Source organism: Bos indicus x Bos taurus, chromosome 9, assembly GCF_003369695.1.
Source record: "Bos indicus x Bos taurus breed Angus x Brahman F1 hybrid chromosome 9, Bos_hybrid_MaternalHap_v2.0, whole genome shotgun sequence".
Taxonomy (NCBI): domain Eukaryota; kingdom Metazoa; phylum Chordata; class Mammalia; order Artiodactyla; family Bovidae; genus Bos; species Bos indicus x Bos taurus.
In genome coordinates this window covers 49,282,325-49,302,541 of record NC_040084.1, presented here as the reverse complement: position 1 = coordinate 49,302,541, position 20,217 = coordinate 49,282,325, and the positions used below count along the sequence as shown (strand labels likewise).

The 20,217-nt window shown below is 36.9% G+C and overlaps 1 protein-coding gene across 1 annotated transcript in view; it reads right to left on the bottom strand.

Moving 5' to 3' along the window:
• Positions 1–20,217, bottom strand: part of ASCC3 (activating signal cointegrator 1 complex subunit 3) — a 334,203-nt gene that overhangs the window by 226,634 nt on the left and 87,352 nt on the right. Inside the window, exons 9-10 of the mRNA XM_027551338.1 lie at positions 18,425–18,625; positions 17,839–17,979 (exon numbers count right to left, since the gene is read on the bottom strand). Coding sequence (XP_027407139.1) covers positions 17,839–17,979; positions 18,425–18,625 — 342 coding nt within the window. The remainder of the gene's footprint in view (positions 1–17,838; positions 17,980–18,424; positions 18,626–20,217) is intronic.

Here is a 20,217-nt window from a genome sequence, read left to right as displayed (position 1 = left end):
CACAAGTATGCACTATGAAGGATAAAGTCAGTAAGTTAAAACTCTATTAAAATGTCATGTTTAATTTTCAAAAGACAGTATTACAAACATGAAAAGGTAAGCCTGCTAATGGGGAGAAAATACATGCTGAGCACATATGCAACATGGAACTTGTATTTAGAGTCATGCAAACTCTTATGACTCTAAAGTAAGACAAACCACCCACATAAAATACTTCAAACAAGACAAAAGACTTGAAAAGATACATCACCAAAGATGGCATACACAGATGCCAAAAAGACACATAAAATATGCTCAACATCATTAGGAAAATGCAAATTAAAATCACAAAGAGATGCTACCACAAAGTCACTAGAATAGCTAAAATTAAAGTTGAAGTATTAAGGAGGATGTGAAAGAACTGGAATTTTCATACATGGCTGGTAGGAATATAAAGTACTTCAGCCACTTTGCAAACAGTTCTGTAGTTTCTTAAAAAGTTTACTATGCATCTACCATAATCCTAGCAACTGTGCTCCTAGGTACTTATTCAAGAAATGAAAGACATATGTCCACAGAAACGAATATACAAGAATGTTCATAGCAGTGTTACTTGTAATAACCAAAAACTGGAACAAAGGCACAGAACTATGAAAATTGACGGGATAAACAAATCATGATATACCCATGCAATACAATATTACCTAGTGGTACAAAAGAATAAACCATTAACACATGCAACAACATGGACGAATATAAAAATAACTACATTGAATGAAAGAAGCCAGATTTTTTTATAAAGCATACACTGTACTATTCTACTTACATACATTTTCTTTATTGTAAACGAACTTTTATTTTAATGACAGAAAGCATTTCAGTGGTTGCCTGGGGATATGAGTGGCAGATGGTGAGAGACAGATTACAAAGAGATGTGAGGAAACTTTTAGGGCTGATGAATATGTTCATTATTTTGACTGTAGTGATGGTTTCACTGGTATGCACATATGTCAAAACTCATTAAATTGTGTTCTTTAAATATGTACATTTTAGCACATTAGTTATACCTCAATAAAGCTGAAATAAAATGTTTAAAGATCAACTAACACACCTGCATTAAATATGACATATAGTACTCTCTAGTGCTTTCTGTAGAATGTAATTATTATTTTTCTTTCTGGTGAGAAAAGATTCAAATTTAGGAACGAATGAATAGCTTTAATTTTCTTATATATAAAAAAAAGATCAAACTTAACATAAAAGCATTCTCTTAAACCAAACCTTCAAAAGGTTTTCTCCCAGAATCAATTCCACAGATTACTATTCTGCCAAAGGGGTAAGTCAAAAGGATACTCTACTTATAATACTATCAAATAAACAGCACTCACTTAACTACACTGTCACTTCTAACACTGGAGGGAAAGCCATCATTTTTTCCCTTTTCTCCTGGATTGTAACAGCCAGGCCTAGTTCAAAGAGTCAGTGTAGCACAAATCAAGTGTAAACTCTGGGGTTATTTCTCATGAAGTACAGTGGGTTAGGAGAATAAAGAACTCAATGAAGATGCAGAAAGAAACTAACATTTGTTGAAGGCCAACTATGTACAAAGCTGTTATCTTCAAAATATCTTTTATATGTTATATCAAATAACAGTGAGACACTTAGAATATTTTAGTCTTCTTTAACTTAAAGGAGCAAAGTACTACACAACAAAAATGTTTTTAAGGCAAATAGGAAAAACTAGGTATTATTCTTTTAGACTAATATCTTTTGAGGCTTGGCCCTGCTGTAATCATGACTGATTCCACATACAAAGCACCAAGCCTTACAAGGTTGTGGTGACTTTGATTATCCACAAACCAACAGACAGTAAATATTTCTATGTAATGAATTCAAATTAACAAAGGCTCAAATAAATGATGAACCCAAGTACAATTAGTTTCCTTTAGGAAAGTTATTTATGGCTGTAGCAGCACAAAGCTCTGCAAAAATAAGATTTCATGTATTTCCAGTTTTGATATAGGAAAGATAATTTTTTTACAATAATGTGAAAATGAAAACAATACATCTAAGAGAAGGTATTTAGATCAGTCACAGAAATTACAGAAAACACAGTTCCCTACAAGCCCTAAAATTAGCCAGCTCGGCACTTGCATTTTAGGTTTATAGCAACTTTATAGTTCTGTGGCAGAGTTTGAGAAATGGGCCTTTTTGACAACAATTTCCTTGAAGAGTGATTAAAGCACTCGTAACAACAGAAAACTTGCTTTCAAATCAAGAAGTAAGAAACTGCCCCAAACTAACAACCTCTCAGGATCTTATAGGGCTGTATTTTCTCACTGATATCATACCAGATCAAACTATAGCTTTCTGGAGAAAGCACAAGCACTTGGTATTGTTTAAGAAAGTGTAAGAATTCAGATTAACATTGAATATTTTCATTCATCAGCTCTTTTAAGCAGAGTTGTTTTTTAATTCTAGAGGTAAATGATAAGAATAAACTCACAATATCTCAGATGCTAATGAGTATATAGAATGTCCTTATGTTTCTGTGGATGCCTTAGGAGAAGAAACTTGAAGATGTACTTGAATTATAAAGTCTATGCTCTACCCAAGGCAGTTCAGTTTTAGAGAAATTGACTGTTTAAAAAGTAAATTATGCCAAGACAGTACAGTTTCCCCAGAACTATCATATATTACTGGGTACATACCAATATCTGAAAAGCACATGCCATATCATTAAGACTCATAAAATGTATTTGCCCTAGAGTCGTCAAGAATCATTCTAACTTTTATAGAAGAGGAAGCTCTCTCACCGAATTTTTATTTTTTTAATAACTGCATACGTTTTACATAACTGCATACTTTATAAGGTGCACAAACCTTTTAGCTGCTTTTGTGTAATAGCTAACAAAATAATGGCATTACTGTAGTATTTAACAATATACATGCCAGCAGTGTTAATATAAAACGTTTGATCCCCAACACAGGAAAACAACAAGCGTGGCACACTAAAATGTGTAGTGTCCTACTCAAACTGAGGGCCATGTAAGTCTGTGTAGATTCCAGCGAATGCTGTGCCCAAACAAGGTATTCTAGGATTATAATTCCTAAGTCATAGCATTCTCTGCTTTATGAAAAAATGGTCACAGGGTTGCCTCGCCTGAAATGAGTGAACCATTAGAACACACTGTGCAGAATGGCATGTCATTGTTGTTGTTCAGTCGCTAAGTCATGTCCGACTCTGCAACCCCATGGACTACAGCATGCCAGGCTTCCCTGTCCTTCATTATCTCCCAGAGTTTGCTCAAATTCATGTCCACTGAGTCGGTGATGCTGTCTAACTATCTCATCTCTGCTGCCCTCTTCTCCCAGTCTTTCCCAGCTCAGGGTCATTACAATGGCATATACTTGTGCGTATTTGCTCTTCCAATTCAAACTCAAGGGGAGAGTAAGATTCAGGAAATCCTAACACACGCCTACCCACCACAAGTATGGAGCATTTAGCACCTTTTACCAGATCTATTAGAAATTATACGTGAAAGCGAAAGTAATATTACGTGTGTGTGTGTGTGTCTTACTTGCTCAGTCATGTTCGACTCCTGCAACCCCATGGACTGTAGCCCATGAGGCTCCTCTGTCCATGGACTTCTCCAAGCAAGAATACTGGAGTCAGTTGCCATTCCCTTCTCCAGGGAATCTTTCCAACCCACGGATTGAACCCAGGTCTCCTACATGGCAGGCAGATTCTTTCTATCTGAACCACCAGGGAAACCCCAAGTAACATTATATTCCTAACATTCCAGAAACGTTACCCAAGTTCTTTTGGATTAGCTTGCCCTTCCAACTCAATTTTGTTTATAACTCCAGACATCTTTCATGCTCTAAATATTTAAACCCAAACTCTATTCTTACAAGAAGTTCTTTTGTTCTACTATATATTCAGGTTCAAAACTGTCTGCTAGGAAAATGTTATTTTGGTATATTACATCCATTTACTCTCCAACCTGTCAGAACTTTGTCCAGAATGTTAAATGGACCAATTCTACTTATATGAGTCAGACAGAAGTCATAGCCTCAATGGCACTGTATAAATTTTGTCCACACTATAAGATCTATGCAACGTACAGTTCAAGGTATTATATATAAGATGTTCAGAAAATGCTTAAGTATAGTATTTTTTTACATTATTGTTTCTTTCACAGTCAAAAATACCAATTTAAATGCAAAATTCTCAAATGTGGGAAAATGTGAAGTATGAAAAAATGAAAGTGATATACCTATCAAGCTCTTTTTCTGCTTACTTTCTTTCTAAATATGTAATAGGAAATATATAAGAAATGAAAGGGTATACTTCAGAGCACAAGGTGCGAGGGTCTCTAAAGCTTAGATCTGGGCTTTACCAATCAATCTATCATTCTGATCAAAGATTTTTGATTAAAGTTTTCCCATTTAACATGTTGAAGATTCCAACCTTATTCAATTTGAACCTTAATACACACCTAAGTCCCAAGTAACTAAACTCAATTTTGTGATATTTAAATAATTTCTTATAAATTGAAACGGAAAATTAGAGAAAGAAAAAGTAAAAATTTTAATATCTTAAATTTAACCAAATTTGATCAAGATGTCTGAAAAATAGTCTGCTGCTCAAATATTAAACAGCAAAAAAAAAAGTATTCTCTCAAAATAAAAATGGGTATCAGCTGTACTAAAATACCAGAATTAAAATTAAATGGATATGATATGGAAGAAAGTCGTATTAAATGTCATAAAAGGGCATGGAGGAATGGATAAATTAAAAAATGCCTTCTATCGGGAGGAGAAAATTTCAGCACTCTAAGAATGTCTTGATATTTCTAAAAGAGAAACCTGACATCAATGAAGGAGAGGCTATGTTAGAAAAAATAACTGTTTTTGACACTCATTTTGGCACAGAGCAATATTGTACACAAAACCATAACCTAATTAAACACATATCAAACACGAATGCATATTATTTCAAAATATTTGATATTAACTATTAACCTGTACACTATTTGATACAGCAATTTCTGAGTATTCTCGGGAAGACCAGAAGAGTTTATCATTAGTTTTAGATCATGATTAAATTCCAAGTATTCAGTTATGTAGTCACTGTGCTGAAAATTGACACTCCTTTTATAGTTAAAGGATTTGAGCAATTTGTTTTTTGTTTTCTTGGCCGCGCCATGTGGCATGTAGAATTTTAGTTCCTAGACCAGAGACTGAACCTGTGCCCTCTGCAATAGAAGTGCAGAGTCCTAACCAATGGACCACCAGGGCATTCTGTGAGCAAACTGTTTTAAGAAATAAATACATTGCAAGTCACTACTAACAATGAACAGAATTTTCTGGAATATAAATATCAACATTACAAAATTTTTAAAGTATAATTATGCATAAAATATTTGAAGCAGTTGTAAACATTGAAAAGAAAATTTGGTTTAAAACAGACTACTTTCAACATATTCAGGTTTGGTCAAGATACATTAAATCAAAGACCAGAGCAACCCAGAATATTTACCTGAGGCTGATTTCTTAAACCTATCAAAACTATCTTAAAACTATCAACTATCTTAAAACTAACTTTTCTTCCTGGAACATGACTTCACTAGACCAGTGAATATGTTCACGGGTAGCACTTCTCAAGCAAGTTCTAATAATAATTGCTCTGTGAAAGAAGTGATCTATGTTCCATTAAGTTTGAAAAATGCTACAAGGCATCTTAGTTTTTCTTATACACGTAGGATTATCAGTCTCTTACAGGGTTCAGATCATCTGACTATCTGACCATACTTTGCAAGTCACTACCCACAATGAACAGAATTTTCATTCTGTTCTGGCTTTCACTCAGCAGCTCCCCAAAATACTGTACTGCCACACATATACTGGGACAATCTGTTATGGAGTATAATAAAAGTTAAAATTTTTAATTATTTCTCTCATTTTCACTTATGTTCCCTGCATGTGTGCTAAGTCACTTCAGTTGTGTACAACTCTTTGTGACCCCATGAACTGGGGCCTGCCAGGCTCCTCCGTCCGTGGGATTCTCCAGGCAAGAATACTGGCATAGGTTGCCATGCCCTCCTCCAGGGGGTCTTCCAGACCCAGGGATTGAACCCACATCTCTTATGTCTCCTGCAATGCAGATGGGTTCTTTACCACTAGCGCCACCAGGAAAGCCCATTTTTGTTGCCTAAATGAACTGAGAACTTCCAGATGTACAAGCTGGATTTAGAGGAACTAGAGATCAAATTGCCAACATCTGTTGGATCATAGAAAAATCTACAGAATTCCAGAAAAACATCTGCTTCTTCTTCATTGATTACACTAAAGCCTTTGACACTGCAGATCACAACTGTGGAAAATTCTTCAAGGGATGGGAATACCAGACTACCTTTCCTGCCTCATAAGAAATCTGTAAACAGGTCAAGAAACAAGTTAGACCAAGACATGGAACAATGGATTGGTTCAAAATTGGGAAAGGAGTATGTCAAGGCTGTATATTGTCACCCAGCTTATTTAACTTATATATATTCCAAGTACATCATGTGAAATGCTGGGCTGGATGAAGCACAAGCTGGAATCAAGATTGCCAGGAGAAATATCAATAACCTCAGATATGCAGATGACACCACCCTTATGGTAGAAAGTGAAGAACTAAAGAGCCTCTTGATGAAAGTGAAAGAGGAGAGTGAAAGAGTTGGCTTAAAACTCAACATTCAGAAAACTAAGATCATGGCATCTTAGTTAGTGAAGTCCCATCACTTCATGGCAAATAGATGGGGAACAATGGAAACAGTGGTAGACTTTATTTTTCTGGCTCCAAAATCACTGCAGATGATGACTGCAGTCATGTAATTAAAAGACTCTTTGAAAGAAAAGTTATGACCAACCTAGACAGCATGTTAAAAAGCAGGGACATTACTTTGTCAACAAAGGTCTGTCTAGTCAAGGCTATGTTTTTTCCAGTAGTCATGTATGGATGTGAGAGTTGGACTAAAAAGAAAGCTGAGTGCCGAAGAATTGAAGCTTTTGAATTGTGGCATTGGAGAAGACTCTTGAGAGTCGCTTGGACTGCAAGGAGATCCAACCAGTTCATCCTAAAGGAGACCAGTCCTGGGTGTTCATTGGAAGGACTGATGTTGAAGCTGAAACTCCAATACTTTGACCACTTGATGCGAAGAGCTAACTCATTTGAAAAGACCCTGATGCTGGGAAAGACTGAAGGCAGGAGGAGAAGGGGACGACAGAGGATGAGATGGTTGGATGGCATCACCGACTCAATGTACATGAGTTTGGGCAGGCTCCGGAAGTTGGTGATGGACAGGGAGGCCTGGTGTGCTGCAGTTCATGGGGTCACAAAGAGTCGGACACAACTGAGTGACTGAACTGAACTGATGAAGGTGAAAGAGGAAAGTGAAAAAGTTGGCTTAAAACTCAACATTCAAAACTCTAAGATCATGGCATCCAGTCCCATTATTTCATGGCAAATAGATGGAGAGACAATGAAAACAGTGACAGACTTTATTTTCACAGCCTCCAAAAATCACTGCAGATGATAACTGCAGCCATGAAATTATAAGACTTGATCCTTGGAAGAAAAGCTATGACCAACCTAGACAGCATATTAAAAAGCAGAGACATTACTATGCTTACAAAGTCAAAGCTATAGTTTTTTCTGTAGTCATGTATGGATGTGAGAGCTGAACAATAAAAAAGGCTGAGCACCAAAGAACTGATGCCTCTGAACTTTGAAAAAGACTCTTGAGAGTCCCTTAGACAGCAAGGAGATAAAACTAGTCAATCCTAAAGGAAATCAGTCCTGAATACTCAATGGAAGGACTGGTGCTGAAACTGAAGCTCCAATACTTTGGCCACCTGATGAGAAGAGCTGAATAATTGGAAAAGACCCTGATGCTGGGAAAGAATGAAGGCAGGAGGAGAAGGGGACGACAGAGGATGTGGTGGTTGGATGGCATCACTGACTCAATGGACATGAGTTTGAGCAAACTCCAGGAGATGAAGGACAGAGAAGCCTAGCAAGCTGTAGTCCACAGGGTTGCAAAGAGTTGGACACAACTGAGCAACTGAGCAACAACAACAAGCAAAAATAAATAAAAGAATTATTGAAATCACAATGTTGGTAAGTTCCCAGTTTTAGCTTTAGCACAAAACCCTCATACTAACTACTGAACACTGAAAAAGTGTACAGCAAAATTTACCTTCAGGACATACAAAACTTCAGGGTAGCTTGCAGCACAATTAGTGTCTGTCCCCAGGCACTGAACATCTTCTTGACACCTGACGCCCACAGAGGCAATCCACAGAGAGCTCTTCTCTCTCATCTTCTATGCAGACCAACCAGACCCAATTTAAAATCAGCTAAGGCAATTTAGTAAATGGATACTTTTGAAACTGCTAAAGAGGCACATCACTTCATGGGAAATAGATGGGGAAACAGTGGAAACAGTGTCAGACTTTATTTTTTGGGGGCTCCAAAATCACTGCAGATGGTGACTGCAGCCATGAAATTAAAAGACACTTACTCCTTGGAAGGAAAGTTATGACCAACCTAGATAGCATATTCAAAAGCAGAAACATTACTTTGCCAACAAAGGTCCGTCTAGTCAAGGCTATGGTTTTTCCAGTGGTCATGTATGGATGTGAGAGTTGGACTGTGAAGAAAGCTGAGTGCCGAAGAATTGATGCTTTTGAACTGTGGTGTTGGAGAAGACTCTTGAGAGTCCCTTGGACTGCAAGGAGATCCAACCAGTCCATTCTGAAAGAGATCAGCCCTGGGATTTCTTTGGAAGGAATGATGCTAAAGCTGAAACTCCAGTACTTTGGCCACCTCATGCGAAGAGTTGAATCATTGGAAAAGACTCTGATGCTGGGAGGGATTGGGGGCAGGAGAAGGGGACGACAGGATGAGATGGCTGGAAGGCTCACTGACTCGATGGACGTTGAGTATGAGTGAACTCTGGGAGTTGGTGATGGACAGGGAGGCCTGGCGTGCTACGATTCATGGGATTGCAGAGTCGGACACGACTGAGCAACTGAACTGAACTGAAAGAGGCACAACAAATGAACCCTCAAGAAGATGTAGGATTAAGACACTTTTGGAGATACAAGTTCATAATTCAGTAAATAGCTACTTAATGATGATTTTACATATACCTCAAATGTGTCCCTTTAAACACCAGCCTTGTTATGACTCAAATCTAGGATTCTTTCGCGAAACATTTTACATTTTCTGTCTAAAAGTACTAGGTCAAGTGATAATTTTATAAAATGATCTGGTTAATTCAATTAGAAGAGTAATTTATTTTTATTATAAATAGAGTATGAATGAATTCCTTAGACGTGAAGTTACTAAAAGTAAATTTTTTGAATTATGTCTAAATGGAAGACGGAAGAGCACACAAAATAAAATATTTTATGTTATAGATGTCATCAGGAGATTTAAGATTCATATGTTTAAAGAATCCTGTTTTTTTTTTTTTTTTTTTCTTGAATGAGACACAAAGGTAATTTATCAAGAATTTCCCCCTTAAAATAAGGTCTGGAATTGTCATTAATCAAAGAAACACTGGTAGTTTAAAACTTGCTCTGAGTGGGTGTTTATATTCAATTAGCCAAATTTAAAGGACAAATGATGTTTCCAAATGTCATAATAGTTAAACCTCTTTCTCACAAGTGAAAAATACATTAGAATGATTTTGAATTCTGAACATTATACTACTTTTACTTTTCTGTTTTACGACATTTTTTCTTCTCAGAGATAAAAATATTGTTCTGTTTTCAACTTTTAATTCAGTAATTCTGCAAAATATATTGAGGCTCCGGACTTCTAAAATTAAAAAAAATCAACTTTTTTAGTAACCCCTCACTTATATCTTAGTCATTATTTTGTGATCATTTTAATTGTCTTGTCCATTACCATAAGAACAGTGAATTTTCTAACTTTCACTCAATAAAGCAGAATGAACTGGTATAAATTCCACTCTTCAGTTCAAAAACACATAAGAGGAACTACTTAAAGCAACACAAACACACATACACTAAGCTAAAGAAATCAGGGTCAGCGACTGCTGCTGCTGCTGCTAAGTTGCTCCAGTCGTGTCTGACTCTGTGCGACTCCATAGACGGCAGCCCACCAGGCTCCCCCGTCCCTGGGATTGTCCAGGCAAGAACACTGGAGTGGGTTGCCATTTCCTTCTCCAATGCATGACTACTCTCAAAGTTATTGAGACCAAACTGCTGTAATTTATAGATTATATCACCATCAACAGAGACAATCGATCAAGGCTTCCTGGTAATCAGGGGTAAAGAATCTGCCTATAATGCAGGAGACGTGGGTTCACTCCTTGGGTCTGGAAGATTCCCTGGAGAAGGAAATGGCAACCCATTCCAATATTCTTGCTGGAAAATCCAATGGACATAGGAGCCTGGCAGGCTACAGTCCACGGGGTCATAAAAGAATCAGACATGACTTAGTGACTAAACAACAATGGAAACAGATAATCAAAGATATTTAAGATAAGCTGTTAGCATGTAATATAAACATACAGAAATTGATACTGTTCTTAAACTCCAATGGTACCTATCACATAAGAGAAATTTTAAAAGACAGCAAAAGATACTACAAGATCCTCTGAAATAAATCTTAAAAGAGATGTATTAATAGAAGACCCACAATGAAAATTACAAAACATTTTGAAGGGCAAAAAAGACCTAAAAAGTGGAATATATACAATACTCATGGATGGAGAGATGACATGATAAACCTGTCAGTTCTCCTCCAAACTAATTCATAAACTCAATGCAAAATCACAACAGATCCTTTTAAATTAGAGTCTGATTTCAAAATGAAAATGCTCAAATAAAGGTTGAAGAACATCTAAAGTTATTCTGAAAAATAAGAATAAAATAAAGATGTGGAATTTGTTTATATTCAAGACTTATTCTAAAATAACAGTAATTAAAACAGCATAGGCCTAAGACCAGGCTAGAGATACACAACATGAATGCAATAACAGAAAATTCAGTCATAGCCACAACAGTAGAATTATGAATATCATAAAGATGGCATTTCAAATTTACCAGGAAAATTTATAAAGAAGGTGATGATGAAATAGTTGGCTTTTCTTAGGTTAAAAAAAAAAAAAAAATTAGAATTCTGCCCTCACAGATATAACAACTAAAATTCAGAGATTCAAGACTTAAATATGAAAAACAAGTTTTAACTCTACTAGAAGAAAAATATAGGAGAAAGATCTCATAAACTTGGGTTAAAGAATAGGCATTCCTCGTTTCCCTGTATCTCACTTGCTGTGCATTGCAGATACTGTGTTTTTTTTTTTACAAATGGTGAAGGTTTGTGGCAACCCTGCACTGTCAGATGATAGCTAGCGTTTTTTAGCGTTACTAATTTTAAAATTAAGACATTACATTATCTTTTAAGACACAGAGCTACTGAACATGAACTCAGCTAAGGTACAGTATAAATAACTTTTACATGAATTGGGAAACCAAAAAATTCATGACTTGCTTTATTGCAATATTTGCTTTATTGTGGTCATCTGGAACCAAACTGGCACTATCTCCAAAGTATGCATGTAGTGTTTCCAAGAAAATAAAACAAACTTCTTGTAATTTTAAGTCTGGCTGGATAAGACAGATTAGACACATTTCATCTCATCAATAATTTATTACACCTAAAAGCCCTAGAGACTTCCCTGGTGGCTCAGATGGTAAAGCGTCTGCCTACAACGCGGGAGACCTGGGTTTGATCCCTGGGTGGGGAAGATCCTCTGGAGAGGGAAATGGCAACCTACCCCAGTACTCTTGCCTGGAAAATCCCATGGATGGAAGAGCCTGGTAGGCAATAGTCCGAGGGGTCACAGAGTCGGACACGACTGAGTGACTTCACCTTACCTTACCTTACCTTACCTTACCTTAAAAGCCCTAGATAAAATATATGAAACAGACATCAGAAGACTCTAAAATTCAGAAAGAAGTGAAGAGGGATCTCGGGATTCAACAAATAACATGGCAGTGAGTTCCCTAGGGTTTCTTTCTTTGGCCTCTATATATCCCAACCAGTTGTTGAAGAAGCTCAAAATGAGATAGCAAAAAGGGTGCAGAACCCACTCCCAAAACAAAATAAAACATTCAAGATCCAAAGATACTTTTATATATTTTCTCTAAACAAAGTACTGATGGAGGGCAGCCCTGATGAACAGAAACTTTTGGATAACACCAGAGAAATAGGAGAGGAGAAAAAGGAGAGGAGAAACCTTTTCTAAAATTTCTGACCAGCATTTTCACTGAGATTCAAAAGAATACTGCATCTCTGATATTAGGAAAGAATGCAGAAGGGATAATCTGAATTGAGGAAATAATGTAAGAAAAAGTGTGACTGCTCCATGGAACCACTGAAAAGCCAAATGAATATTATAAAATAGCAATTTATCTTGATAAAGCATACATTTAGGGGGAGAAGTTTGAAATTAATGGTAGGTATAGAATAATGAAAAATAAGTTCTGAAAAGTGGATTGATGTTTTCACTGATGACAACCTTACTGTTTAAAGTTGCTCTTCAGTTGAACAACAAAGAGGTGTCTGTTCCCTACACAGACTATTTCTCATGACTAATAAATCTTAGAACTATACAATTCTCTCTTGTAAAAGGAAATTTTATATCAAATCTCAATAAAATCATAACCTCTGCTTGACCTGACAATCCCTGCTGCTAAGTCGCTTCAGTCGTGTCCGACTCTGTGCGACCTCAGAGATGGCAGCCCACCAGGCTCCCCTGTCCCTGGGATTCTCCAGGCAAGAACACTGGAGTGGGTTGCCATTTCCTGCTCCAAAGCATGAAAGTGAAAAGTGAAAGTGAAGTTGTTCAGTCGTGTCCGACTCCTAGCAACCCCATGGACTACAGCCTACCAGGCTCCTCTGTCCATGGGATTTTCCAGGCAAGAGTACTGGAGTGGGTTGCCATTGACAATCCCTACTGCTAAGTCACTTCAGTCGTGTCCGACTCTGTGCGACCCCAGAGATGGCAGCCCACCAGGCTCCCCTGTCCCTGGGATTCTCCAGGCAAGAACACTGGAATGGGGTGCCACTGCCTTCTCCAATGCATGAAAGTGAAAAGTGAAAGCGAAGTCACTCAGTCGTGTCCGACCCTCAGCGACCCCATGCACTGCAGCCTTTCAGGCTCTTCCGTCCATGGGATTTTCCAGGCAAGAGTACTGGAGTGGGGTGCCATTGCCTTCTCCGTGACAATCCCTAGTGAACCACAAAACAGATTACATCTCGCATTATATTTAATTTATACAAGATTCTTAACAAGCTAGGTAGTTGCGGTTAATTCAATAAGCAATAAAGAGCCAATGAAATTTTATGAGCAAGGAAATAATACGATCAGAACAGCATAACAGAGAGCTTGCAAAATGAGATCAATTTGCCTTCGCATGCTAAAGTAAAATAAAATAAACCAATGACATTGAAAACATATTTTTAAAATGACAGGGAAAATTTAAGATTATATTTAATTGTTTAAGTTATTGGGAAACTTACTTACCAAAAGAAATATACAATGGGAATCATTAAAAAGCTATTAAAAATTCTAAAAGTGGAAAAGGAAGGAAAGCAGGAAATTAAAAATTCAAAAAAAGTTGAGTGTGTCTGTTCTCCCGCATGCCCTGCAATATTCCTGTTTTGTTCTCTCTACAGCCCAATCTCGAAGGTGGTGACAGCAGTGCAGTCTATTAATCTGTACAAATGTGAGAATACATAGAAAGATAGGGTGGAAGAGGCTAATAACTATATAGTTTCAGGTCTACAGAAATTACTGTCACAGATAGTAGGGGTACACTGGAGGAGAATGAAAAGCAAGCATAAAATAGGAAGCCACTGATAAACTATTACCGTGGCCAAGCACACGGTTCCTGCCCTTACAGAGTTAACAAATATTGCCAAAGCATCCAGAGCAGATCTAGGGAAGTACGGAGATGAGCAAACGAGAGACAAAGAGATGGTAATCAATCTTCTGAAAATATAATACATAAATCGAGATAGATTTTGACAAGTTTTGCTTTCTGTATGTATGAAATGAAGACACTACTCAATAAGGTTACTGTAATGACTTAGTGAGAATGTATATATGCACTTACTATAGTGATTGGTCCATAATTTGAATTCAAATGTTATAATCTCTTTCCATAAATATTCTTTCATAAGCATTAGTAATGCAACTGAATATGGCGCACTAGCAATCAAAATTTTATTTGAGAGTGGTCCAAATTTCTAAGACCAGATCCAAAATCATGGGCTTGGTGGACTAGGTATTTTTTTATGAATATAAATGAATGATGTTACAGGACTCAGGCAAGAGGAAATAAGGTACTTACAGAGTTCAAACTGAGTTTTTTAGAACTCAGGGTAAGATTCAGACAAATGTCAATGGATAAAGGAAGATACGAAAAAGAGAAAATGCAAGATGAAACTTACTAACCAGAAAATTCATTTGAGAAAATGTTGAGTAAGGTGATTTTAGAAAAAGTAAGAACAGTCTTGCTGAAGTCTATATTAGGAAATCATTAAAAAGGCTGAAGATTAGACTGGATGAAGATTATGAAGAGAATCCAATGTAATATACAAGGAGCTTTCTCCTAAAGTAGTGGTTCTTAAAACGTTTTGCCTTTGGGACTCCTCTGCACTCTTAAAAACTACTGAGGCTCCAAAAAAGCTTTTTTTTCCTGGATTACATCTATCAATATGTCTTATATTATAAATTGAAACTAAGAGATCCTTACAACACACGAATACAAAGTACTCATTCCATTAACTGTCATTGATGATGAAAATCACATGTTATGTAGCTGGAAAGCCAACTGTATTCTTGTGAGATAATGAGAGTAAAAGAAAATAACATCATAATATTGTTACAAAAATGCATTTTAACCTCTTTGCTCCCCTGAGGAGTCTCAGCAAATTCTGGGTGTCTCCATATCCATTTTGAGAGTGGCCTTTCTATAGCAATGAGAATGACCAAATCAATGCAGGGAATTGTTTTTGTTTTTGTTTTTTTTCACCAGTCTGTTATTGGTATGCAGAAAGACTAGAGCAGAAAGATACAGAGGAAAGGCCCTAGATGGGGCATAGCAGTGAGTTAGATAGGATTACCACAGCCAAATTTAACATTTACAGAAAATTTCATGAGTCTAGAATTGCAAGTAGCAAAAGAGAAACAAACTGACTTAATTTCTTCCCTTACTTTCATTGTACCACTTTTTCCCTCCATGGACATACCATACCCTTGTTTTACTGATTTTCTTTCAAATACTACCAAGTTCCTTTGGTATCCTGGTGGTTTAAATCACCAAGACCACCACCAACAACAATAAATTGTGTTGGCAAAAGTGACATATTTTAGCAGAAACATCACAGACTTTGAAATCTGAAAACCTGGAATCCAGTTCTTTCTACATGATTTACTAGAAATGGGACCCCAGGCAAGAACTGTTACCTCAGTAAGCCTCATTCTCAATAGAACTGCAGTGTTACATTTGTATTGAATGATAGGTTATGAAACAACTGAAGAAAAATAATTATGCTAAATAAAACGATGCCTAAAGTAAAATGAAAACTATGCATATTTTATAGATGATAACATTAACACATTCTTATGGTAGAAAACTTGGGGGAAAAATCTTCCATAATCCTACAACCAGACATAACTACTATTAATGTAATTATTCCTCCTGATAGTGATTTGGTTGTTATATAGCATAGATAATTATATTAATATAAAGAATTGTTTCTGTATTTTTTTTCTTAACTTTAATTTCTAAGATCATTAAAAATTCCCAGAAAACATCACTTTAAGGAATATTTTACTTCATCAAGTGAAATACTGTTCAACTAGTCTTCTATTCATACAGATATTTAACTTCTTCTTAATCTTTGCTATGTATTTTTTAAAATACTACAGAACACTGTTGCTGTTTAGTCACTAAGTCATGTCTGACTCTTTTGCGACTGCATGGACTGTAGCCCGCCAGGCTCTTCTGCACATGGGATTTCCCAGGCAGGAATCCTGGAGAGAGCTGCCATTTCCTTCTCCAGGAGACCTTTCTGAGCCAGGGACCAAACCTGCATCTCCTGCATTGGCAGGTGGATTCGTTACCACTGAGTCACCAGGGAAGCCCCTATATGAACATGCCTGTATACAAATATTAAGATTTGATTTTTTCAAGAGTGTCTATGAAAAAAGAAGGGTGTGGACAAAAAGTAAAAATAATAACTGGCAAAACTGACCAAAATGTTTATTACAATGCACTCTATCCTTATCAAGTCCAAAATACATTCAGCTGGAACTTGATTTTCTGTCTTTGCTATGTGGTTCACTATACCCAGTATTCCCATTGTTGGGTTGGATTGTTGCATCCCAAAATGTACATCTACCCAGAAGTTAACCTTATTTAGAAAAAGTATCTTTGTGGACATACTGAAGGTAAGGACCTTCAGATAAGATCATATGTATTAGGGTAGGTCCTAAAGACTGTTCTTAGAAAAGCAGGAGGAAAAATATGCAGAAGTGTCCATGTGAGAAGCAGGCAGAGACTGGAGTGATGTGTGTACAGGCCATAGAATGCCAAGGACTGCCCGCAGCCACCAAAAACTAGGAGAGAGACGTGAAAAGGATACTGTATCAGAGCCTCCAGAAGGAACTAAATCCCACCGTCACCCTGATTTCAGACTTCTGACCTCCAGAACTGTGAGAGAATTAAGTTTCTGATATTTAAGCTACAAAGCTTGTGATAATTTGTTATGGCAGCCTTAGGACCTGAAGATAATCTCCAATCACATTTTAAATCAATGCCTATTCACTGTTTCAAAAGCCTCATCACCTATTTTCCACTAAATTCCCCTGAATTCTCCCATTAATATTTGGTTATATATTATTTTATTTTTTAAAGCACTATAAACATCACCTTACTTACATGTTGCATCCATTAATGATAATCTAGTTGCAATTCTAATGTAGTTTTTGTTTACTCAGTCATAATATAAGATCTTCGCAGGCAGGGATTGTATCTTAGATGCCTTAGTTGTCATACATTTCACTTAACACAGTGCTATATACAGTGTATGATTTAATGGTATCCTATTTGCTAAAAAAGTGAAAGTGAAGTAGCTCAGTCGTGTCCGACTCTTAGCGACCCCGTGGACTGTAGCCTACCAGGCTTCTCCCTCCATAGGATTCTCCAGGCAAGAACACTGGAGTGGGTTGCCATTTCCTTCTCCAGGGGATCTTCCCTACCCAGGGATCGAACTCTGGTCTCCCACATTGCAGGCAGATGCTTTAACCTCTGAACCACCAGGGAAAAAAAGGATGACTAGAAACTTTTTTATGTACATTAAATCTTCATGGAATAGTTTAGAATGCTATGGGATCATTTAAAGGTCTATATATTTTCCTGCTCTTAAAACTGAAGCCTGGTCTTATATACATCCTCACTGCCTATTGTTTTAAAAGCTCAATATCTGTTGTCAATGACTTAAATATCTACACTAGCAATCTAACAATATTCAAGATACAGCAAGAATTATGGAAATTAGAAGGGATATAACAGAATAAAGCACCAGTAAAAACCTCTTCTGTAGATGCTAAGATGTGGTTACAAACAAAAGAAGTTCACCACATAATATTCATATTACATTTTATAGTTACTTAAGGAACAGTTGTTTAACAATTTTCACAACTACCTGGAAAAAAAAGATAGTATTAAACAACAACAAAAAAATCTAAGTATACAACATACCTGAGTTCGTAAAATTTCATTTTTTGACAACTGCATGTCACCAGTCAATTCTTTCACAACGATGCCCAGTGGCTCCAGACGTTTGCTGAAGTAATTTGTCATTTCAGCTGCCAAGGCTTTCATTGGAGCAACATATACAATCTGTGCCCAAGAAACACTAGCTTGATGAATGAGTAAAACTACAATGCCATTTGTTTCAAAGAAGTCAACTGAAGTCATATTTATTACGACACATGATTCTAGCCACTTATGGTGAAAAATCTTAATACTGATAGATGAAAGATACTTATCTTTGTTGTATAAGTGTACAGCTGTTTAAAGAACTATGGAATGTTTATATAGCATCATCACTTTGAAAATTGGTGCTTTAAAGCTAAGTGCATTTTGATAGCTTTCACAGGGATAGTGGGACTTTCATAACACAAAGAGGTATTGCCTAAAAGTAACGAAGGAAACCATGCAGCATTCTTTATATGACTTCATTTATAATATCCTTAAAAACTACCACATATCAGACAATATATACCACTGCAAAATGATTTTAGATTTTACAATTTAAAAAGCTGTTGTTCAATTTAGTTCCTACCTTAAATTCATTCTTTTTGATAACACCTTGCTGAAAATGTTGGCGAATTTCATGTAAAACTGTAAGCATCGCAATGTTGGTTTTTCCAGCTCCAGTAGGGGCACAAATCAGCATGTTCTCATTGGTGTTGTAGGCAGTCTCAAACACAATTGACTGGATTCTATTGAGTCTCCTCATTCCTTTAAAAGCCAGCTGTCCAATCTAAAAAGAAAAAAAAAATTATCCACGATAAACTAAAAATGTGAAGGTCCCACACAAAACATTAAATGCCATCTTTTTTTAATTAAAAAGAAAGACTTATTTAGTCTCTCAAATCCTGTATCTAAGCTATATGCAGTTGAGAACAACTCACAACTACTGCATAATTCTAATGCACCTGGGAATTGAAACTCACTAAATTTGAAAAATATGATGAGATCAAGATTGCCGGGCGAAATATCAATAACCTCAGATATGCAGATGACATCACCGGTATGGCAGAAAGTGAAAAAGAACTAAAGAGCCTCTTGATGAAAGTGAAAGAAGAGGGTCAAAAAGTTAGCTTAAAGCTCAACATTCAGAAAACTAAGATCATGGCATCCAGTCCCATCACTTCATGGCAAATAGATGGGGAACAATGGAAACAGTGAGAGATTTTATTTTGGGGGGCTCCAAAATCACTGCAGATGGTGACTGCAGCCATGAAATTAAAAGACACTTACTCCTTGGAAGAAACCAACCTAGATAGCATATTGAAAAGCAGAGACATTACTTTGCCAACAAAGGTCCATCTAGTCAAGGCTATGGTTTTTCCAGTGGTCATGTATGGATGTGAGAGTTGGACTGTGAAGAAAGCTGAGCACCGAAGAATTGATGCTTTTGAACTGTGGTGTTGGAGAAGACTCTTGAGAGTCCCTTGGATTGCAAGGAGATCCAACCAGTCCATTCTGAAGATCAGCCCTGGGATTTCTTTGGAGGGAATGATGCTAAGGCTGAAACTCCAGTACTTTGGCCACCTCATGCGAAGAGTGGACTCATTGGAAAAGACTCTGATGCTGGGAGGGATTGGGGGCAGGAGGAGAAGGGGACGACAGAGGATGAGATGGCTGGATGGCATCACTGACTCGATGGACCTTAGTCGGGGTGAACTCCGGGAGTTGGTGATGGACAGGGAGGCCTGGCGTGCTGCGGTTCATGGGGTCACAAAGAGTCAGACACGGCTGAGCAACTGAACTGAACTGAGCTGAATTGAAGGACTTATATAAATATTCTTTCTCTTAACAAAAGTTAGAGAGTATCTAAAATGATCCTTACAACACATTAGTTTGTTGTTTAAAGGGGGAAAAGGTGATAGAATTATATTACATCAGTTTAGCTGTCTATATTAAAGACACAAACTATGTGCTGAGGCATCTAAGGGAGAGTTTCAGTAAGCAGAATGCTATTTTAGGCAGAAGGAACAGAGTATTAGAAAGACATCTGGAACTTGTTAAAAGTTAGTAGTGGTATGACAGAGACGGGAGGAAGGGGCAGCAGAGATGATGTAGATGGAACAGGAGGTCATGACCAGACTAAGAAGACTGAACTACTGTAGAGAACTCTATATTCAAAACCACTGCAAAAGAACCCTTAAAATATTGTTGCATATATACACTCTTTACTAGTAACATACCATGCTGATGAGAAAAAGCAAGTTACCCCCCAAAACCCGCAAAAATTTATAAATTACTTTAAGCAGCTAACTTTCTGCCCCCTTGTCCCAAGTTTCTTTTTGTTTTTTATTTAAAATTTAGAAAAATTCATGAAATAATTTT